The following is a 24,969-nucleotide window of genomic DNA, read 5'->3' as shown; positions in this document are numbered from 1 at the left end:
CAACTTGAGCTCCCTTGTCCCACCGACCTTTTTTTTAACGGCAAAGAACCTCACGGGTAAACCCACCACGCTCGGGGCTATGTCCAAGGTTGACTCCTCGACCGCCACGAGACCGTGCGGAATCCGTAAACCCTCGCCCCTCGCCAGGTTCCTACCGACCTTTTTAGATTGAAGAACCCTCTCCCAAGCGACCCACCGAATCTTACAGGTCAAATTAAGAGAAACCCCCTTCGAATACCTTCCAAAGTTCTAATAACCCCATAAGGGGCTTTCAATACCGTTTTTTTATAAACCTTAAATATATTGGAATATATATGAATTTTAGTCATTTTATGTAATAAAATAGCATAAGAGCTAACATAGTACTCGCATTTCTCTACATAGTATTGGTTTCGAAAAAAAAAAAAGGCACCAAAATGTAAAAGATCGATACAGCCCATTATTGAAAAAAAAAAAAAACAATATTCTTATTAGAGACAAAAAGTCAAAATTAAAGACCTCAAAAAGGGTACAACATCTGTAGGCATTCATAATTCTGGTAATAGAAAATTAAGATTAATAATTTACTGACCAATCACACGTTTAGCGCCATCCAACGTGTTTTTAAGGAGCATCGCTACTGTCATGGGTCCCACACCGCCCGGGACGGGTGTAATCCATCCAGCCACTTTACATGCTTCATGAAAATCCACGTCACCCACCAGCCTGTATCCTGATTTTCTACTAGCATCATCAACTGCATTTGTTCCCACATCTATAACTGCAGCACCAGGTTTAATCCAACTACCTTTTATCTGCAAATATCACCGAAATACAAAAATAAAAAAAATATATATATTATGGGTCAAAATGGTTTGGTTTTGGTTGAAATAAGTCATTTCCGTTTTAGTTAAATCTTTTAGCTTAGCCCATAGGACCCGTTAGAAATGGGGCACAACCCAAATCGAAATGGCTCAAAATCGATCTCTATCAAAAGCCAATAAGCTTCACCTAAAAATTTATACACAAACCATGCCTACCATCATATAGCTTTTAGTCTTTTTCAAGGGTATTCAGTCTTTTTACATAAAGTGAAAAAGACCGAATTGCCCCTTAAATTAACAAAAAAGATGGAAATACTCCTGACTTAACGGAGAAAATGGATGGAGTTAACGAGCCGGATGAAAATGGCAAGATTTCGAACCTTTTGGATCCATATACGGAAAAACAAACCTTTGGACGAAAGTCGCAAAACTGGCCAAACCTCGGGGACGAAAATGGCATTTTACTAGTATATATATACAACCCTTTATTTTAATAAAGTGGTTTAGGAAGTTTTATGCATTTCTTCGGATGACTTTCGACCCGTTTTACATGTTTCCCTTTTAGTTGAATCCTTTAGCTTAGCCATCGACCCATTTACGCGTAAATGGGTCAAAATCGATACCTCTATTAAAAGGTGGCATTAAGCTTCACCTAAAAATTTATAAATAGACCATGCCTACCATCATAGCTTGTCCTGCGGCAGCAATAACAATGTCAGCCTCACAGATAATACTTTGCGGGTCTGGTGTACGTGAGTGAACTACAGTAACTGTAGCGTCTTCTTTCAGTAGCAGCAATGAAACTGGTAACCCTACAATGTTACTTCTGCCAACAACCACGGCCCGTTTTCCCTTTATGGTAACTCCACTGCGTTTCAGAAGCTCAATACATCCCTGTTGGAAGTAAATATAAAATAATATTAGAGTTAATTACTGTTTTCGTCCCTGTGGTTTGTCAAAAATCACTATTTCAGTCCATTAGTTTAAAAATTGCGATTTCAGTCCCTGTGGTTTCACTTTCGTAACCATTTCAGTCCACCTTGTAACCATTTAAGTCCCTGTACTAACAGAATAAATGGATTGAAATGGTTACGAAAGTGAAACCACATGGACTGAAATGGTTACGAAAGTGAAACCACGGGGACTGAAATCGCAATTTTTAAACTAATGGACTGAAATAGTGATTTTTGACAAACCACAGGGACGAAAACAGTAATTAACTCATAATATTAGCTTATATTATTTTAATACTATAACTTCTACACGGGCCTAAAAATCATACTTTGGTTTCTTCTTACACCTTAAAGCAATTTAAGGGGGGAAATTTCGACCCACTACATAGGACTGGGTTAGAATTGTAAATGTAATTAATTGAGTCATTTGACTGCAAGTCTGCAATTAATTGGGTCATTTGACTGGGTCATGGGTCTAGGATCATCAGTAGGAAATGGATTAATTTGGCCCGTTAGGTCAGTTGGATATGTATCATTTGGCCAGTTTTGCGACTTTCATCCAAAGGTTTGTTATTCCACATCTGGATCCAAAAGGTTTGAAATCTTGCCATTTTCATCCGGCTTGTTAACTCCATCCATTTTTCTCCATTAAGTCAGGGGTATTTCCGCCTTTTTTGTTAACTTAAAGGCAATTCGGTCTTTTTCACTTTATGTACAAGCATTTAGCATAATGTACAGGTGTTCAAAAGACTGAATCGCCCTTTAAGTTAACAAAAAAGACGAAAAGGCCCCTGACTTAACGGAGAAAAATGAATGGAGTTAACGAGCTGGATGAAAATGGCAAGATTTCAAACCTTTTGGATCCAGATGCGAAAAAACAAACCTTTGGAAGAAAGTTGGCCTTTTACTCTTAAAAAAATCAAAGTGAATGAGGACAACCCAGCCCGTTACGTGCCACACCAATATTACCCGTTGCCCAACCCATTTTGTCACCTCTAATAAAGATATAAACAACAAAATGAAAAATATTAAATGGTAAGCTTAAGAAAATTAAAAGAGAATATATATTGCCTTTGGGGTGCAAGGAAGAAAGAGCGGGTCTCTGCCTTTCATAGCAAGTTTGCCGATGTTGAGAGGATGAAAGCCATCAACATCCTTTTCCAAGCTGATTTCGGTTAAAACTTTTTCTTCGTTTATGTGTTTTGGCAAGGGAAGTTGAACCAATATGCCTGCATTATATGTCAATCGAAATTATTTTAAAATTTAATTAATAAAGGGCGTGTGGATGTGCGTTCTCAATTAACCATATGCCTAAAGTAGAGAATACACACACACACACACACACACTGCTAAATGTTTATAATACTACAATTACCCTTACAACAGTTATAAGTAGTTTACTACAGTTACCAAACCCATAGTAAATAAAATATAATTCGTTACTTATAACAATTTGTTTCACTGGATTAAGATAGCAAAGCTGTTACTACGAATTATTTTAGAGCATAACGCTTGCTCACAGTGGCGCAGGTTAGAAGGGGGGGGGGGGGGGGACTCCCCGAACTTTTCGCTCAGTAGTGTTCCATATGTAGCTTCTGTATAGAAATTTTTCGGTATATACATTTTTGACGCCCCCCCCCCCCGGTGGGAAATAGTAATAACAATTCACTGACCATGTACATTGGGATCATCATTTAATTCATGAACTTTTGCTATCAATTCGGCTTCGGGTACTTGTTCCGGAAGGTCAATGTCAATTGACCTAATTCCAAGCTCAGCACACGCTTTCCTCTTCATATTAACGTAACTTTGAGAATCTTTTCTATGTCCAACAATTACTACAGCAAGTCCAGGTGCCTGAAAAAATACAGAAAATATGGAGTTATGATTTCACTTTTGTCAACACAGAATTATGTTAAGGCGCGTTTGACATTTAGTCAAATGTTGACCACTAAAGAATCACACTTTCAATCAGTCTTTCCAACTTCTTGTTCAAGGTGCTATGAATGGGTAAAATCAGGTTATCGTTCGCTCAAAGTTAGAGGGGGCAATCTTGACCCAAAGCCTTTCAAATGGGTCAATTTGGGTTGCTTTTAAAATTATATGGGTTGATTTGGGTAAGATATTTTAACTAATTGGGTCATAATGGGTCACTTGAAATTCCATCATGTTATTTTCGGGTCAAAGCGGGTCGACAACATTAAAGAAATGGGTCGATGTGGGTTAGTGTCTTAAAGAAACGGGGTCGGTTCGGGTCGGGTTGCGGGCCGACACGGGTTTCTGCACGGACGGGTTTCGGATCGCAACGGATTTTGGGCCGGCACGAGTTTCCGCACGAGACGAGTTTCGGGTCGGGACGAGTTTCGTACCGTTTCGACGCAAACCGTTTCGACCCGTACCGTTTCAATCAGTACCGTTTCGACACGAACCATTTCGACCCGTACCGTTTCGACTAGTACCGTTTCGAATCGAACCGTTTCGACGGGAACCGTTTCGACCCGTACCGTTTCGACGGGAACCGTTTCGACCCGTACCGTTTCGACCAGTACCGTTTCGAATCGAACCGTTTCGACCCGTACTATTTCGACCAGTACCGTTTCGACCAGTACTGTTTCGACCCGTACCGTTTCGAATCGAACCGTTTCGGCCAATACCGTTTCGACGGGAACTGTTTCGACTCGTACCGTTTCGGTCAATACCGTTTCGATGCGAACCGATCGAACCGTTTCGGCCAATACCGTTTCGACGGGAACCGTTTCGACTCGTACCGTTTCGCCCAATACCGTTTCGACGCGAACCGTTTCGACCCGTACCCGAAACCCGTCCACCACCCTGCGATTCCCCTTTTCTAAATCTGATCTTCCCCTTTTCTTTCTTGTAGCCCACCACCCTGCGATTCCACCTAATTCCATCACTACACCTGTTTTCTGTCTTCAATTCATCACGATTCAGTTAACAGCACCACCTCCGTTCACGGTAGTGCTCATGGATCCAGAAAGAAATATTTCTTTCTAAGTAGTCCGACCGGTAAAACGCTTGCTTGCTTACAACAAATCTCATCGGGTTTTGGCTTTGATGGGTTCAAAGCAGTGGATGCAACCAGCTCCAACCTATCACCCATTACAGACTTTTTGGGACACTGAAGATGACGCTCCGGGTCCCCGCTGCGCCCACACTCTCACCGCCATCGCACCCACCAAAACGCACGGCCCCCGCCTCATCTTATTCGGTGGCGCCACAGCTGTTGGCGGCGGACCCTCCTCCGCAGTCCCCGGAATCCGTAAACTATTATTTGTCCATCCTTCATTCCTTATTTTTATCAGAATTGGTTTAATTAGTTGAAATGTTTGAATTTTAGGGTTAGATGGTGTGACGAATTCGGTTCATGTGTATGATGTTCTTACTAGGAAATGGACCAGGTTTGTTTTAATTATACTTTGTTCATCGATTGGTTATTGTAGAATTCGAGTGTTTATTTAAAAAAAAACATTTTTTAACCAAGCCGACCCGACCCGACCCGAAACCCGTTCTGACCCGAACCCGTTCTGACCCGAACCCGTTCCGACCCGAACCCGTTTTGACCCGAACCCGTTTCGACCCGAACCAAAACAACCCTATTTTTAATTGACCCGTTTTGACCCGAACCCGTTTCGACCCGAACCCGTTTTGACCCATGACTCGACCCGACCCAACCCGACCCGACCCGTTTGCCAGGTCTACTCAAAGTGTATCGTTCATGCATAGAAGTAGGGTCCGAGCCCGACCTCGAGCTCGATTAACTTATATGAGCTCGAGCTCGGTTCGTTGGTAGTTTCTCAAGCTCGAGCTCGGCTCGTTTATTATCTATCAACTAATATATTGAATAAAAATAATATAAATAATAGACTCGTTTAGGCACATGAGCTCGATAAGTGAAGCTTGGGCTCAGGCTCAAGCTTGTTAACTAAACAAGCTTATTTTTAGGTTCGGGCTCGGCTCGTTTACTAGACAACTTTAAATAACGGGTAAATGTTATTAAATAAGCTCGATAAGACAAGTTTAAATAAGCTCAGCCCGGCTCGGCTTGTAAACAACTAATATTACGTTAAGGCTCGATGAGCCTGACGAGCTTCACATGCCAGGCTCGGCCTCAATAAATAAACAAGCTTTATTTTAGGCTAAAGCTCGGCTCGTTTCGAGCTTTTCTCGAGCCGACCTCGAGTAGCTCGCGAGCCGCTCGGCTCGTTTGCACCCCTAGTGATAAAACCTCCTGAATCATATGATTATCTAATTATTTGTTTATGATTCTAGAAGTAGAAATAATCATTTTGAAAGGCACACCCATACACCTGGATTTGAGAAAAATAAGTTCAAATTCTAAGTAAAAGGGCTCCATTTACTTTGGGGCAATACGGTCATGAAACGTAGCACATATAATAATCAAAATAACATAATGTAGTTTTCAAAAATGGGCTCTTTACTTGATTTGCCCCGATTATGCTATTCTGAAAGCGTGTGCAACAGATAAAGATGTTTTGTAAACTCGAGGAGTATGCTAAAATACCTTGCCATATTTCTCAACCAAGACACTGACTTCAGCGGCGATTTCCGAACGAATTGTTTGTGCGATTAATTTTCCGTCGATGATGTTTGCTTTATGATCTACAGGCAATGCCATGTGGGTATAATAACCAATATATCAAAGATTCAACCAACCCTGTGACAAACAAAATATATATATATATTTGTTAAATATAGGCTCAAAATTGCAAACCGAGAAATCAAGAAAACCTGATTACATTACATTCAGTAGTAGCAATTAGCATCTAGAAATATTCAGTGCAAGACATGATCAACAGGAGAAATGAAAAGTTATATGAACTTGATGCTTGATCTATCTTCGAGTGTGTTTTGGATTGCTTATTTAAACAACTTATGTACGCCCTGCTTGCGGTATGCACATATAATGTATATATGTGTGGGCGCTCGGGGGGCAAAAGTGAGTATGATGATGATGATTGGAAGCAGCCTCTCTATTCCTACGGGGTAGAGGTAAGGCTGTCTACCTTAGACTAAAGGGTATGGAGAGGATGGGCTTGGAGGGGATGAGCCGCCACGTAGGCGCCACGTAGGAGTGGCTTGGAGAGGATGGACCTAGGGGGGTGGGGGATGAACCCCTTTGTGTATATATATGTAGGATAGGAGTTGGCCAGAAAGTCCAAATTTCCTAAAAAGTGTAAAAAGTCATAAAACACCATAATATCAACCATAAAACACACCAAAAACCCACAAATAATATGATGAAGATTACTAAAACATCATGTATGTGGGTTTTGTGTTGTGTTTTAGATGTTAAGGCTCTGATTGTGGAATGACAAATATTATTGTGTTTTATGTTGTTTAGCATTGTGTGTTTTATATTCATAGTTCTACGATTGTGTGTTTGAAGTTTTTATGGACTATTAGAGTTTGAATATGGTGTTTTAGTAATATTCATTCTATTATTTGTGAGTTTTAGGTGTGTTTTATGCCTGAAATTATTGTGTTTTATGACTTTTTACACTTTTTAGGAAAAACACACTTTCCGTAGGATCCCTACTCTATATATGTATATATGTATAGGTATATGTGAGAGAAGGAAGGAGGAGAGAGGATCGGCGGACCCGGCTGTGAGTCGCCGGGTGTGATGGGCCGAGCCCCAGGGGGGCGGTGTGGGGGTCCGGCGCCGGGCCTAGCCGGGCATCAGCCGGCCCCCATACCTTCCAGTCTTAGCTGTGCTATTGGTGGGATTTACTGAGTATAATGATGATGATTTAAACAACTTATGCTTATATGCAGAAGAAGCAGATAACAAACTTATTTCACCATAAGGACAAACTTGTAATTTTGAACCCAAACTTCTTATTGAAAACAACTTATTTCATCACCCTACAAACAATAAGCATAAGCAGTTTGGCATTGCTTATTTAAACAGGTTTCTTCATCCTAACTCTCAAAAGTTATTGAACACACCCTTAAGATACATCTTATATTGAAAATCTTATGGGTGTGCATGAAACCGATAAAAACCGATCTGTAATCGAAACTGAAAATACCAAACCGAAATAACCGAACCCAAACAAAAACCAATGGTTTGGTTTTGTAGTTTCTGGAAACCAAATTTTACGGTTCGCTTTCAGTTTTGTATTTTTTGAAAACCGAAAAATCATTATACTTTATAATGTTTGTTATTGAATTTATGGATTATAGTTTTTATTTTGAATGTTAAGTAATTTATAAAAATTAAAAATGGTGTAAACCTTGGTTTTAAAAACCGAGAGGCGCACAAAAGCAACGAGGTCTAAAATTGAGGCGCGAAGCGCAAAGCGCAAAAGCGGTGAGCTTTTCGTACCCGAGGCGCAAGATGTTTATATAATTTTTTTATATATCCCATACATATCCCATAGATTTTTAGCTTCCTTTAACCAAAATATAGCTATAAATAAGGCTTTTATACCATTTTACTTACATGTACAAGTAAAAAAACCCAAGGTACAACATTTTTCTGCAGTAAAACGCCTCAGATACATAAGGGGCGCGCCTCAGGCCAAAAAGCCCCCAAAAAACCCTAAAATTTGCGCTTTTTGGGTGCTTCTTGTAATTACACAAGGCGCTGGGCGAAAAAGCCCCAGAGGCTGCGCCTTAGTGCTCCTCGCACCTAGGCGCGCTTTTTAAAACCCAGGTGTAAACCAAAAACTTTAGGCCCAAATTCATTATTTTGGGGTATTTTTTTCAACCCAAAAATTTATACCGAAATGGCAAACCGAAAAAAAAAAACAAAACCGAACCAAACCCATCATGAAAACCCAAAACCAAAAGCCAAAAAAACTGAAACCAAACGGTTTTCAAAATCCCAAAAACCGAATTTGCAGTTTTTGGTTTGGTTTTAGGCGAAAACAGATCCAAATCGAACCATGCACACCCTAAAAAAACTAATAACAGGCTTGCTTAACCACAAATGGGCAACTAATCATAGAAATACCAACGAACAATTGGATCAAATTAATAATTTTGATCCATACCACCCAGATCAGGAATAAGCAGTTTGACATATTTGATGATGATGATATTTATAATTTTCTGAATCTTTTAGGATCTGAATAATTTGATTTTGAAAATGAGTATGATTCTTGGATGTAATACTGAAATTGAAGAATCACATCTTTATTGCAAATTGTAAAAGCAAAATCCGAATTAGATTAAATTAATAAGCATGAAAACTGAAACTTGTAAATTGAGACATGAATTTAGGAATGAAAATGAAGGTGAGCGGAAGAAGCTTACTGAGTAACAAGAGCACAAATCTAGGGCTTTTTCACTACAGGTAAAGCACAAATCTAGTAACAATAATAAGATATTGAGAGGTGGGTGATGAAGCACAAAATCTTCTTTTGTCGTGTATCACAGGCGCCGCCGACGGGCCGGGTGGGTTCAGAACATTCGGGTTAACTGGATCGGGTTGTTTCGGTTTTGTTTCATACAATGGCTGTAAACGAACCGAACGAACACGAACAAGGCCTTGTTCGTGTTCGTTCGTTAAGGAAAAAAATGTGTTCATGAACGGTTCATTAACACTTACCGAACGAGATTTTAGTTCATGTTCGTTCATTAAGGAAATGAGCGTGTTCGCGAACGGTTCACGAACACAAAAGAACACAAATAAATTTGGAGAACGCGACAAATGATAAAGGTAGATGGCCCAGAGAGTAGCACTGGAACTTGAATCCCTTATTGTGGAACGGAGGTCGATTGTATTTGCCGTTGTAAATAATGAGAAAGGAAAGTGAAATGGTGCATAACAAGGTGAAGGAGGGTTTCCTAGTTAAATTGTTAGGGTAATAAAATAAATAAAAGTGTAATAATATAAAAAGTATAGATAAAATATATTAAAGTATAAAAATATTTAGTTAAAACACAAACAAACGAACATAAACATACGCAAATGAACGAATGTTCACGAACATCTTACCGAACGTTCACGAACACAATCGAACGAACGAGACCTCTGTTCATGTTCGTTCATTTAACTAATCGAACGAAATTTCTTGTTCATGTTCGTTCGTTTATTAAACAAACGAACATAAACGAACTTCCCGCCGAACGGTTCACAAACTGTTCGCTGAACGTTCGGTTCATTTACAGCCTACAATTAGTAGAGGGTGTGTAAATAGGATTTTGAGTTGTTGAAATTAGATATATATGTTCGGAATTAATATTCACAAATTCTTTCTTTTTATCTCTCTTTATATACACATAGAATATCTATATATAATCTAAAATTTAGTTGCATATTCTATTTTAAAACCAACATTTATGAAGTTTTAAATGCAATACTTAAAATAATATTGATTAAAATAAATACGTAGAAATTTAGTTAATAAAATTAATATTATAATTCTAACAAATTAGGCTTAAAATAAAATTAAAGATAAACGTAACTGAATTAATGGAATTAAAGAATAGATATAAATGAATTTTAAAAGCAACTCTTCATCTCCTTCCATTAACTCTAAATTAATGGAATTAAAGGAGAAATTAGAATTATAAACATAACTAATATCATGAGTTTTTGTTAAGTAAATATTAAAAAAAAACGTATATGAATTTACACAAAAATACATACATGAATCCTTGCATAATTTAAGAGTTTTCAGTTACATAGTCTTTTAATTGGCATTTGATAGAATGGTAATATTGACCTCCACATTCATTGCGCATGTGTTTATACCGTAAATTATTGTTCTATTTTAAAATCAACATTTATGAAGTTTTAAATGCAATACTTAAAATAATATTGATTAAAATAATACTATATCTATCTATATACCTTTATTAAGAGAACTGGGTTTTCTACCCTTTTAGTAATTTTGCTATACGTACACATCTTCAAGCAACATGTACAAAAGAGTCAAGCCATTTTAGAGAGGGTAAAGTTGCCAATTGTTAAAAAATTTAAGACACTTTAGGGGTATTTTAGTGATTTTGGCACATCATTAATTGATTTTTTTTCATGAATATTATTAATGTAATCTTCTAGAACACAAACTGTCCAAATTCTAAACCGACTTTGATAGTTATTGAGGATTTATGATGAAAATTAGATGTTCAAGCTATTAAACGGTTCTTATACAATCGTTCAATTGTCTCCGCAAGCCACAACACCCACCCACTGTGGCTCCACGAATACAAACCGATTGTCACCGTTGCCGCCGCTGTCACCACCGTCCAACCAGACTCACCATCGCCTCTGTTCCCGGCGTCACAGGCTACCGACGCCATGAAATTATTCTATATATACATTTTGCGTAGGATGTTAGAAACAGTACCAACACGTGTCATCCATCGCTCATACTGCATCCATATTTAGGCCATCGACACCACTCCTCCACTTAATACCACTAATCACCAGCGCTCTGCCGGCAGCCACACCGCTACTCCACACGCGCTGGCTCAAACCAACGTTGCCTCACCCTCGATCTTCCCCAAATCGAAGTCGGCGAGATTAGGGCTCCACAACCCAAGCGACGGTTTCGTCAGAGATTAGGGCTCCAACAGGTACGAACAAGCTTTCTAATTTCAGTTATCTTTAGGTTAATGTTCTTATATTTGAGTGTTTTTTTGGGCTCATGCTTGAGTGGAGATGAATTTCAATAGGTATGATTTTTTTTTCTAATTATGTGGCGATAAAGAAAGAAAAGTCTGAGTTTTTTTTTTATAGTTTGCAGAGCAATGCTGATTTGTTGTTTGGAGGAATTACAATTTGGGGGTAGTAGCCATGTGAATTTATCCTAGATCGCATGAAATCCACTATCCCTAATGCTTTTAAGGTGAATGTTTATATTTTTCATGTTCATTGTGGCTCTGTAATTTGTTTATTAATTAAACATTTTAATAAATGTTTTATAGCGTCTCTCGCCGGCAACCTTTTTGGGTGCATTATTTTGCTTCAGTGTGTTTTGTTTCAACAACCCATATGCGTGCATCTATAGTTTTCTTTCTGATTAGAATTTGTGATGCAATGCTATTTTTTTTTGTTCAGGAAACAGGTAAGCTGCCTTGGGAAGTATAGTGTGAGGGTGTAGAGCCAGAGTAATAGCCGATCATCACTCGATCCGCAAGTTTAGGTACACACTCCTATTTTAATCATTTGTTTTACGAATATAAGAATTTGTCGATGATCATGCTTCATATTGCTTATTATTCGTAAAGATGAACTTAAACGGGAATTGCCAAGACAAGCTGACACGATTGATAGGTTCATGAAAATTCAGGTATATTTATGCTAAAAGCCTCCAATTATGTATATACTTCATTAATTAATTGTTTAAATGGACATGTTTGGTATATGCTTTATATCAAACTAGTTTAAGATCCCGCGAGTTTCGCGGGTGGCTTAACACAAACATATAATATCTACCGGCATTGAAGTCCATGTATGAACTATAATATCCTCTCAATCCGACAGAGCCATATCCGACACATCGCCTTCATAAAGATCGCTTTTTATAACCTACTTTAATCTTTTCAACCCGTCAACCCCGCAAGCATGTTGCAACACGTTTTTTGCAGAATAAAAAGAGACAGGGGCTGGAACTTCTATCCAACTGCAAACTCGCCTCTAAACTTCCTTCGCAAATTCGCATTCAGCCAAAAGATGGTCTGAAGTCTCTTGCGTGTTTGCCCGTTCATTTGAAGTCGGAAACACTTAATGTAATGAAAATACATGAAATGCATATAATTGTAATACTTAGAATATAGCATTACTCCAAAACCTCTTACCAAGTATTGTGTCATCTTCATTCACTAAGCATGGTCCAATCTACCATTAAAGATTAGGAAAAAGAACAAAACAATCTAACTGCAGAAACAACAGAGCACGTAGCCGACACCGATCCCTAAATCGCTGCTCAACGTTTCAATTCAAGACTCCAAAACTGCCATCGTTATCGGTTGCCACTCACCATCGCCCAAACTCGTCTGGTTCAATTCCTCCGCTACCACTCACCGTCATCGTCACCAACCGACCACTCTACTACCACAACATTCTCTTCCTTATCTCGACTCTCGTTCCTCCCTTCTACGTCTTCATCGAACTCTTCTTCTCTACATACTTTACTGCATATTCAACTAAAAGTCAAATTTTCTCATGCTAATAATCGCAATTGCTACTTCGAGGTAATGCACAAGTCACATATTAAAACACAATAGGTAGAACATGATTGCTGAACATAACATGTTGCGAGCAAACCTGATGAAAATAAGCTTGCTTCATTAATGCCATCCCAAAACATGACCTTTATCTCTCAAGGTTATTAAATAAAAAAGGATTTTTAACAACAAAAATTTTTTTATTGATTTTTTTACTGGGTGTATTAGAAAAATTGATTGACTGATGACCTATTGATCAAACTTTGTTTGCTTTGAAAATCCATTTCTTATAGATTTGAATGGCAAAAAAACTATAAAAAGAAATTTAGCACAAGAAAGTGGTTTTTGTTCTTGATGTTTCTATGATAAGTTTTAAAAGTGGTCATAAATAACTAAAATCAAATGTGAAAAAATTCATACCTGGCAGGAAATGACCACACTTAAATGAATATGACCAACACGAAACTAACCAGCTTCAACACGTCGCTCCGGTTATCTCATCACTGTTAGTTTTAAATATAAACATGTAAAGGGATCCAGAATACTTAAAGATATGTCTACTCATCATCTACCTTGAACAATAAACATGCAAAAAACACTCACGATTGAATAATTCCATATGGCTTTTAATTTTGTTGATATTTTATAGGATTATTTTAACTTTTTTATTAGTCAATACTATAGTGTTAACAACGTTGTTCCTGCTAGATAAGCATAAGATGGAGTGATGGACTAATGTATAGTGTTGCAAGAATCAGGTTCATGTAGTTTTCTGCGTTAGAATTGCTAACTGAAAAATATAACAAATTTTATCACATCTGTTAAACTAATAGCAAATATGAAAGGTTCAAAATTAAAATTACAAAAGCAAAAATAGTGGCAAGCTGACTTTCAGATTAGTAGAGTTTATACAATTAAATTTCGTAAAACGGTCAGGACCGAGGTCGTAAGAGGCAACTTTTTAAGTGGATTACAGATTCAAAATGGACACTAATTTCAGTTAAAAATACGCAAAAGAATCAAACATACCTGTATGAGAAGATTAGATAGCAGACGTTGATCAACTCCATTAGTTGCGTAAATGAAAAAGATGCGACTTCAAATTTAAAAACTGCAAATTTCACCATACTAACCTCCGATATAAGTTGCGTAGGCACGACCATTGCAAATCGTTACCAATCACAACCCGATTCAAGCACCACAGCGCTATAAAAAATACGGCATCAATTGTCTTGTTTATCACTGCATCGTTGTTGTCGTTGTCTGTTGGTCGTCTCTTTATGACAAAGGCACATATATCCGAAAATAATAAGGCGGGTCTGCAAAATTTAACGGATCCTTACACCATGGGATCCAGAGGCAACCAGTGATCTTGAATTTGTAATATGAGACTCAATTAATAACAAAGTTCATACCAATACTTTCTAGTGGCTGCAAGGATTTTCATTAGGTGCCTTACTCCCTCTTCTTATTCAACAATGTAAGGATAGTTCCGGCAAAGACCTTCATAGGCTTCAAGATATGCATCATTGTCATGTTCGGATAATTATCAAAACAAAAACCTGGATAAAAGCAAATATCATGAAATAACACGATTTTGTAATTAAAGTAGAAACTACATGTTATATATAAAAGTTATGGGTCAACCAAACCTGACCCGACCAGTTTTGACCCATTACCCAACTTTCCCCCAGCTCGCACACTTTGCAACCCAGCTCGCACACTTTGCACCCTATACCAAAACACAACATTCGCAAATGAAGTGTCATCGGTGATCATTGCGTTAATGCAGTATATGTGGGCATAAATAAGTCAGTAAGTGCATCTTCTTCTTTTAGATTGTGTACAATTTGTTACTTTCTTTTATACACTTCTTTATTGGAAAAGGTGAATCATAGTTGAGGTAAACTTAGTATTCTATATTTCTATTTAAGCCCATACAAACATTATATTCAAAGAACGTCTTTTAATCAGTTAAAGATTGAATTAGCAGCAAAGGGTTTTTATACAAAAGCTCTCTATACCACCTTTATTTGTAGAATATGTAATATTAAAAAGGTAATATTACTATATGTTAGGTTCAACACCCCATGTGACAGTGGGCTCAAAAACTATGATCAAACCTTGTTTGTACAAACAGTAGAAGTGGCTATTGTGCAGGTCTCAGTGTTTTTCGATGCCAATCGCTACCGAAAATACCCAGTATGGTACTGGTATTTGAAGGTAAAACTGGTACCAAAAAAGCAAAATGTCGGTGCCAAACCGGTGCCGAAAATCAAGTCGGTACCGGTTCCGAATAGGTATCCGATACCATTTGCTCATCCCTACATAACACAAAACTTAAGGCGTGTAAAGATGTAGTCACTCCAAATTCACAAATATAGATTCAAAGATATAAGATAAATGACAGGATTCATGCATTGAACCGCTTTCATTCTAGCAACTATGATTGTGATTCAAGTTCTTTTTTTTACTAAAAAAGATAAGATAAAATTCATATTAAATGTATCAATTTGAAGGAACTCTTATAGCTTTTTTTATATATTTTTTGATTAAACTGATTCCTAAATATCACTTCTGAATGATGTGGAGTAAGAGTAATTATATTTAAGAATTAAGATTTTCATACAAAATGTAGGTCACATAATACACATCCAAACACCCTGCAACACTTTTGGAAATAACATAAAAAGAACCCCAAATCAGAGGTTAACATAGCCATCAGAAAACAAAAACAAATTTAACATTGGCTTCACTCCTAAGTCCTAACACATTTACCATTTCATCAAAAACCTAGAAGACCTCACACAAAGTATATATATTTTTGAAACAAATAAACATCATATCAATTTTACATTTTGCTAGTTCTCAATCAAATATTGGAGTAGAGACCGCAAATCATAAAGAAACACACCTTATTCATATAAATAGTTTAACCTTGACTTGTACATTGGCAACAATAAGCAACATAAACCTAATAAGAACAAATATAAACACACCAGTAAACATAGATGAAAAAAAACCCCGAATAATCAGATTAAAAACAAAACAACAACAATCTCATCATAAACGAAAATATCTAAATCGAATCACAACACCAGTAATCTACAATTGCGGTGGAAACATGAAAATATGGAATTTCAATCGAAATAAGAAAACGTATTCATTTAACTGAAACCCTATATCTGAAAGGATATTAAAATTGAAATAAAAAAAACCACAGTCAATACAAATCGTACCTATGATTTGAAAAACGAATAACGAACATGAAAATTTATGAGCGTACCTTTTTCTTGAATGATAAGAAGAGTCTGCGGTGGAATTGAAACTGACAAAAGGAAAAAAGTAGATGAAGAGATTGTTGATTGTCATCAAAGATAGATCTCTAAATCGTCGATTTGAATATTGCAGAGGAAAACGACTCAACCATTTAGGGTTTGAAGAGAGAAATTAGAAACTAATTTGTCGCCATCATCCTCATCACATTGCCATCCTCAAAATCAGATGAGCACGTGATTTACTATCCTCTATTGAAAAGTATTCATCATCGATATGAGATGAATCGCTGATGTCCATATGGCTAAGATTTAGGGTTTTGTGTGAGATTGATTGAGAGAAAATATGGAAAGCTTAAAGATTAGAAGAAAAAAAATACCTTTTGCTTGTTGCTTTAGACTGAGATCTAGGTTGTGATGGAAGAGATAGATACAGCGATGGATGTAGAAGATGATGGGCATAGGAAAGATGAATAAAAATTATGAATCGTACCATGGAAGGAAGAAGGAGGCGTTGTTGTGTGAGATAAGAGAAAAGTTTTTCCCTCCTAAACCAAAAAAAGATGGTTTAAGCAAATGCCAGGTGGCAATTAGAGGATTAAAATAAGGCCAAGTGGCACCAAAGTGTTTTGTTTTAATATAGATAATAGATTGGCCAAATATGAGATGTTTTTGCAAATGGCTAATCATATGTGCTTTGCGCATTCTTGACTTGCATATTTTTTTGTCGATATAGGATAGATGCTGATTAAGAGTTACTTTAATTGGGTTTTCTATTATTGTTGCACGACGGAGGGTTTTGTTTTATCAACGGATTTGACCCGATAAACAAAACAATCTGATAAAAGACTAAAGATAACCAGATTGACCAGCAGATCTTGAAGGGGTAACTGCCACTTTTGTTGGGTTGTTGATTAATCACCGCATCCAAATAACTATAAGGCAAAATTTTCACTGCAAGTAAGTTATATAAAAATCCACCATAGTTGCTTAATGTTGAACGTTTCCTATAATATTCCCATATGCAACTTAAACATTGATCGTTTGTTGTATATTGGCTCGAGCTTAATATTTTGTTACTAATATAGTATACTGAAAGTATGCTGAAATGTTTTCCCATGACCGTGAGGCGTATGAGGTTGCCTGTGAGCATGTACACTCATGTTGTGTTCTTCTAGCAAAAGTGGATTAAGTTTAAGATTAATGGCCAATGGCACACATGGATAGACTATGGAAATTTATGACTTGATTTGTATTTTTTATCTTTTCTTTTATAAGTTAGTAATCTTTGTATTTTTATATTTATCTAATTTTATTTTTTAGATATTAAACCAGGTGGCTTGGGAAAAGCCTTGTGCCTAGGAAAAAATGGTTTCTTTGTGCCTGGTAAAATATGGTTTGCTATTTTGAGACAAGAGTGTAATGATTGTATCTATATAATGCTGCAATTGTTGTTGATGTCATAGAGGAAAGCCCTCAACTGAAATTGTGAGAAAATTCAGAATTATTAAGCACATGTGATAGATTTTACCCCATCACATGCTCTCTTTGATAAAATCAATTGTCCTACAGAAGATGAGGTTAGATGATATTAATTTTTTGTGGAAATAAAAGATACTCTGCCACAACTGCAAGAATGTCCTGCTTGGGGATGGTTGTAAGCCCTTTGGTTCTTCCACACCTCCATCGATCCCAGCTAAAGACAAGGGGGTGCTACCTATACCGACACCAGTTAAGCGCGTTGAAGCGACGTAAGGTATATATCGGCTTACACTTTATTCGTGCCCTGTTTAATAAACCATTTTAATTAAAGATGTGCTATTTACCTTTCTACTCGATCTGAAATGTTATTTACATACCTGGTATATGTTTACTCTATTTTAAAATTAGGAGGCTACAATAGTCGGAAACTTGAGTTCATAAATATAAAAGTGCATTACTCTACATTAAAAAAAATAGGAATAAAAAAACTTGGTAACGCATCACTTCGAATGTGTAAAGACATATAAGGGGAGAAGTTGGCTTTTGAAAAAAAATAAACTTGGTATCGTTATAAATTGAAAGGCAACAAAAAAACTTTCAACTGTAATTGATTGATTTCCATAAACAATGTAATTGTGCATATTTATTTTTAGATAATCGTCTACATAAATGTTTCGTGCTTTTCCTTCGCAGGCCTGCTTATGCAGATTCGGATTCAGAAGAAACAGTTGACAGTGACCCACATGAAAGGTATGCCGTCTGCACTTAGTGTTAGTAATGAAAACCTGTACTACTTTTCGATGCATATATACATAAACATAGTATACCATTTTTAATAGTTTTCTTTTCGTTATTTCACTACAGTCAGTTGGCTGATGATGGGATTGGGGATGACGTTATCCAATAAGATAGGAAGGCGTGCGAGAGTTTATCCGTTTTCCCTTTTCTGTTTCATGTTTTTTTCCCTTGGAAGACATCTTTTTTCACTTATTTTTGGCCGGCAAGTTTTGCCAAGGAAACAACTTATGGCCCATGGTTTAATAAACTTTAATCACTCCCCTTTGTAGGCATATTGTCTTACATGTTATGCACCGGCCGTGTCAGACATCTTACCACGAACAAACAATAGCTATTATACATGCCGTGCATCGCACGGGCTTTTTCCCTAGTATAGAAAAATATAAAGTGAAAAAGGAGATAAAGTGAGATCAGTTAAACTCTCTTTAAAATACCTTTATATTTAAGTTATCTACTCTGACACCACTAAACTACTCATGAGCCGTGCCAAGGCAAACTTGGCTCGGCTTGCTTATAAACCGTGTAAACTTAAATTTGAAACCGAGCTGAAAATCTTAGTTTGATCTCGGCTTTGTTTTTAACTGGCCAGCTTGGCTCGGCTCGATTAGACTGGAATTTAAAAAAAAATTAATACATAGCTTTAGTCAAAAATATCATTTAATAGTTCAAAGGGAGATATCTAAAATAAGTTCAACCTACTAAATTAAAAGCCAAAATCAAGTTCAATCAAATACAAAATAAGTTTTCAATTTCAACGAAATACAATATAAGTTCATTAGCATCCTAATCAATCCCCAAATATCAAATATGTCATAGATATTCAACTGCACTCCTAAGTCTATGCAAATAATAACCAATTTTTTTATAATATATTGTTTGAACTAGTGTTTACTCATCCGCACGTTACGGCGGAAATAATGTACGTATATGAAACTGTTAAACAAATTGAATTTAAAACGTCTACTTCTTAAGCAAAGTTCGTATAGCAACATAGATAGGAGAACCCAAATCTAAATACAAATTAACATACTACAAGATCGATAAAAAATGTTTTGCTTAGAAAATAAACGTAAAATATTACTTAAATTTCACATGTTTGGATTTCCATTGAAAATCAAATTAAATTATTCTATAGATATTAGAAAAGAAATAAAAAACTACCCCATTTGACAATTTTTACTCTTAGCTAATATATGCTCTGCTCATAAAATTTTAGTTCTTTAATAACTAAAATTCTAAAAAATACAAAAATTTATATTATAAAGATGTTTATATATTTACTTTTTTTTATCTAAAATACTAACCTACTATTTATTCTAACTATCTAAAAATACGAACCTATTATTTATTCTAACAAGTGACTTCTAAGAGCAAATTTTATAATTATTTTTATTGTAGTTGAAAAGTTAGATAAAATCTAAATATATTCCCTTTCAAAAACTTATTAAATGCTATATATTATTACTAGGTTATAATATATTATTACACTGGATTGAATAAATAAATTTTATATACTAAATAATAAAAGAATATATCTTTAAAAACTCATTTATTGTACGGGTTGAATAAATATAATTTTATATATTAAATAATAATAAAAATATATCTATATATATGTGTTCATGAGCGAAATCAGGTAACTGTTGCCTTGTATTCCATGCCGAGGTGCTGCCGGTGTGAAGACTGACTGTAATTGCATTCTAATCAATACAATCAATAGTTAAAGTGAAGAATCAACTGTTTCTAGCTTTGTTTCTTGTTTTCCACACCTGAAACAGAGTAAAACTCCTCTGAACGACTCATTCGGGTCAGATCACGATCCTACAAGTGGTATCAGAGCTCAGGAGGAGGAGTTTTGCAGAGATTAGCTGGAATTCATCAAGTTTTTCTTACTTCTACACCTTCTTTCTTCACCAGAACGAGATTTACCGGTCAAAATCTGATCAAAATTTCACAGATTATAGATAATTGGACATAGATAAACCCTGGAAAGTTTGAGACCTAAAATCGGACTAAAAATGGACTAAAATTGAACCCGAGTTGATTTCGCTTATATGGACATTCTGTAATTTCGCTCATAATTCATCCTGATTTCGCTCCTGGAAGACTTATTGTGGGATTTCGCTCCAAAGTACTGTGTAATTTCGCTCCAGGATCTCATTCAAGTCTGATTTTGCTCCAGATACTTCTGATTTCGCTTCTGGGAGACAACTATTGAGGTTTCGCTCTAAAGTGCGTTCTGATTTCGCTCTTGTGTGTCATAAACAGTGATTTCGCTCCAAGTATACATCTAATTTCGCTCAAAGCTGATAAGCAAGTAATTTCGCTCCAGATTGTTATTGGGATTTCGCTCGAATCTGGTTTCTTGTTAATTTCGCTCCAAAGCTACTTTTTTTGATAAACGTGATAAGTCATTATGGATACCGAGTTTTACAACGCGTTTGCTACACCGTCTAGCCCGTCTATCATTGCACAAGCCATGAGTTTAGAAAACGAGACGAGAACCATACAAAAACCCCCGAAACTAATGAGTATTGAAGAATACTACGGGTGGAAAGACAGATTCGAAAACTGGGTTCAGGCAAACCATCTAAGGTCGTGGGAATGTATTCTGAAGAAATATGTGTTACCTCTAACAGATTTGCAGGTTATCAAAGATCTATCTGAGTTTACTGATCAAGAACGGAATATGTACAAAGCTGAGAAAATGATGATCAGTCTGCTGCAACAAGCCATCAAAGAAGACATCTTCATTATGTTACAGCATGACAAAACTTCAAAGTCAATCTGGGATGCTCTTCGTGTTAAATTCGAGGGTAGTGAGAACATGATAAAGAGCAAGAAGGCATTGCTCAAGAAAGAATTTGATCTGCTCAGTAGCTTACCAGGAGAGGATGCGAAGAAGCTGATAGAACGATACTGCCACTTAGTGCGATCAATGTCGATGTTGAGTATTACAAAAGATCGTGAAGAGTGGGTAGACAAGCTGGCTGATGCGTTACCGCAGAAAGAGTGGGGAACGTATTTGATGATTCTGAAGAATACGGGTGTTTATGATGGGCTAAAAATTTCTCAGTTTATTGAAAAGATCGAGAGTCAGGATTTGGAACAACAAAAGATCGCGAGGATGAACAGTCCAAGTGGTCAACAGGATGTAAAGATGTACTACAAAGGTAGTGTTCCGGTTCCAGAAACTGAGAGAAGTCCGAAAATCCAGACTGCATTTAGTGCTGGGGTTGATCAGGGTTCAAACAAAAGCAGCAGTGGATTCTCATCATTTCCAAGTGTCAATCCGAAAGAGACAACTATAAGTCTTCATTCTCAGAGCACAAAGACAGGAAATGGTTACGTGATTCAGTGCAACATCGCTCTAAATCTTCCAGAAGGTCAAAGTTTTTCGGAAGAAACTGCTAAAGACCACATGGCTCTACTTGGTTCTGTATTGTTATCTTATGAGGGTCTAGTGGCTGGTCGGATTGAGAATCCTATGCTAACAAAGGAGGATTACGATCAGATAGACGCCGAAGAGATGGAACTGATGGATATCAAATGGTGTCTTGCGAATGTTCTCAGACGAGCTGAAAAGTTCAAGCTTATTACTGGGAGAAATGACTTTCTCGATGCTCATGTATCTACTTTAGGTTTTGATAAATCTAAAGTTACTTGTTTTCGATGCAGGGAGAAAGGCCATTTCAAGCGAGAATGTAAGAACAGGGAAGCTAGTACCGAAAAGCCGTTTACCAGCAAGTTGGTCAACAGCAAGAACCGCAGGTGGCTCATGGTAGGAAGATTGAGGATTCAAAGAGAGCGTGTTTGGTAGACTTCAACTGGAACAATTACATATCATCTGAAAGCAAAGCATGTATAGTCAATCAAGATGATGAAAGACTACCTGAAGGCTTCAGCTGGGATATGTTTATTGATGAAAAGGGAGAGTTCAAAGCTTTCGTCGCTAAGATTGTTAGAGAACCAGACATGTTTGCCACGTGGATGAAGTCTATTGGTGAGACTGTGAAAAGTGTGGAGGAAGAATCTGTTGCATCTGATGAAAGCTCAGAAAGTACTGATGAAGGTTCACAGAGTACATATGAGGGTGTACAAAATGATGTTATTTTAGAAAAGGAAGTTGTCTTTGATCAAACACCATCTGATTCTGGTTTATCAGATGCTAGTTCTGAAAAATCTGTACAGTTTGATCAGTCACCTCCAGATGATAGCAGTAGTGATGATGAGGAAGAGAAACATATCAATGTTGCTAAATCTCATCTTTCTCCTGAAAGTTTTCATTTCTATTTTGCAGATCGCATGGAGAAATTGAAGGAGAAAAGAGCTGCTAAAGAACAACAACAAATGAAAACTGAAGATGTTGTTCAAAATGAAAACGTTGAAAGTGTTGCTGAGGAGATGGTTGAGACTGAGAAAGTGAAGGTAGAAGAAAAGGTGAAAGAAGAAGAAAAAGTGATTGAAGTGGTGAAAACAATCGAAGTTGAAAAGATTGTTGAAGTCATCAAGCCTTGCACGAAGTGTTTTGAAGCATGCAAGGAATGTGCAGCAAAAGATGACATAATAGCTGAGTATGAGAAGAAGAAGGTGCAGTTACTGTTCAATCTCAACTATGTGAAAGAATCTTATGATGTCTTGAACAAAACAGTAACTGGTCTCCAAAAGACAAATTCAGAAAGAGAACAAGCACTAACGATGATTAATGCTGTTATGATGTCAAAACAAAAAGCTATAAACTTTTACATTGAAGAGAGTGCTAAGTGGAAGCAAGAGTTTGAGACAGAGAAGATTGAGAATGAGAGAATTAGACGTTTATTGCAAAGTTATTCAAGTTCTGATTATCTCATTGATTGTATTTACCCAACTGTTGCAGGTATGGAAGCTTTTCAAGATGACAAGCCGAAGAAAAAGGATACTGGTAAGAAACCGACTGTTAGCTATAACAAGTGTCCGCCTCCGATTTGGGAAGGGTATTCTCCTAGAAAACCAAACGAGGAGCAACTTGCAAAAGCAGTCAATATAAAGCTAAAACCCGACACAACTGATGAATTACCAGAAAACCTTGACATCACGTTTACCTCGTCTGACACTGATCATGAGTCTGAGTTAATAAAAAAGGTGGTCGATCAGGTGTTAGATACTGATGAGGAGTCCGAGTCAAAGTCTGAGTCTGGAGGGTCAAATTCGTCAGTCAACAGTCCAAAGTCGTCGGTTAAATGGTCTTATAGTAAAGAATTTTTGTTATCAAAAGCAAATTTGGATGATGAAACATTTGAAGTTGCATACACTTTAAATGATTCTGACAAATTATAAGAAGTGTTTGTTTTGACATGATCAAAAAGGTTTTCAAAATGACAGAAATTAATATTTCTGAAATAAAAGATTTAAATCTTACTGGAAAACCTAAAAAGTACACTTCAAGAGTTCAACAACGTTTAAACAAGAAAAAAGGTTACAATTCTGGTTCTGGTTTTCAAAAGAAACCAAACCATAATCGTAGCTACAAAAAGAAAGGTTTAGGCTTTATTCCACCAGAAAATTATAAAAATGATAAAAATTCTAAAACAAAAACAGAATTTGTGTCAGGTGGAAGTGCAGAAGAGGAACGGAAGAAACCGTTCTGGAGACAGTCAAACCAGGAGTTTCTTGCTGAGAAGAGAAAGAATGGAACTGGAGTGTTTCATTCAAAGGAAACTCGAACCTGTTACAAATGCAATGAAGCTGGTCACATTGCATGGAATTGTCCGAAAAATGCCAAGACAAAACAGGAATTTCTAAGAAATTGAAAGAAAAGGTTGTTGATGTTGAACCACCAATCGAAAATTTTAAAATTTTTGAAAACTCAACTTATGAGATTGGTGAGTGTTCTAAAAAGAATTTTTACAAAAAGAAAGAGAAAGACAACCAAGTGTGGGTTGTTAAAAAGGTTGAAGAGAAAGTCGGCGATGAATCTGGTTCCATAAAGCTAGAAGAGCCACAGGTTGAAGTGAAAATTTCAGTGAATGATGATGAATTTCCATCACTGAAATTTGAAGAGATTAAACACAAAGTTGGTAAAGTTGAAATCTCGAATCAGTTTTACACAGAGAAAACTAAGTTTGATGTCGAGAAAACATTCAATGGGAATGTAAAGAAAATTTTTGGGAAAATGCTGAATGGGAAAACAAAGGGGGTTAAAGATTTTTATGCTACTAAAAAGGCAACATACAACCCCACTGCGCAATAATTGAAAGCCATCAAGTCTGAGAAGACTTGGATGGAAGTTTGTTTTCCTTGAAGTCTTAGGACTATGCCGGAGATCCCAAGTTTATATCGTGGATCAGGAGTCGGCATCATTCATGTTTTATGAAGTTGAATGAGTTTGAATTATGTTTTGAATGTTACAGGTTGAAGGACTAGGCCGGAGCTTCCAGGTTGGTAAGTGCGAAGCAGGAATCGGCATTCTGATTGGTAAAATGATTCATGTAGATGTGACATTCCTACAATTGG

At 36.7% G+C, this 24,969-nt stretch overlaps 1 protein-coding gene and 1 long non-coding RNA gene across 2 annotated transcripts; both read right to left on the bottom strand.

Annotated features, from left to right (window-relative positions):
* Positions 1-311: 311 nt before the first annotated feature.
* Positions 312-9,223, bottom strand: LOC110884250 (bifunctional protein FolD 2). The gene is made up of 6 exons (XM_022131936.2): positions 9,059-9,223; positions 6,300-6,452; positions 3,430-3,613; positions 2,828-2,985; positions 1,485-1,697; positions 312-794 (listed from the first exon to the last, which is right to left on the bottom strand). Exons 2-6 carry the CDS (start codon positions 6,411-6,413, stop codon positions 564-566), a joined length of 900 nt encoding a protein of 299 aa, XP_021987628.1. The 5' UTR covers positions 6,414-6,452; positions 9,059-9,223; the 3' UTR covers positions 312-563.
* A 3,350-nt stretch (positions 9,224-12,573) lies between these two features.
* Positions 12,574-14,743, bottom strand: LOC110884249. The gene is made up of 4 exons (XR_002561026.2): positions 14,338-14,743; positions 13,952-14,241; positions 13,343-13,425; positions 12,574-12,889 (listed from the first exon to the last, which is right to left on the bottom strand). It is a non-coding gene; the product is annotated as an uncharacterized LOC110884249 (long non-coding RNA).
* Between the last annotated feature and the right edge of the window lie 10,226 nt (positions 14,744-24,969).

This window comes from Helianthus annuus, chromosome 10 (assembly GCF_002127325.2).
Source record: "Helianthus annuus cultivar XRQ/B chromosome 10, HanXRQr2.0-SUNRISE, whole genome shotgun sequence".
Classification (NCBI taxonomy): Eukaryota; Viridiplantae; Streptophyta; class Magnoliopsida; order Asterales; family Asteraceae; genus Helianthus; species Helianthus annuus.
Note: the sequence above shows the minus strand (reverse complement) of the source record. Positions and strands in the feature narration are given on the sequence as shown.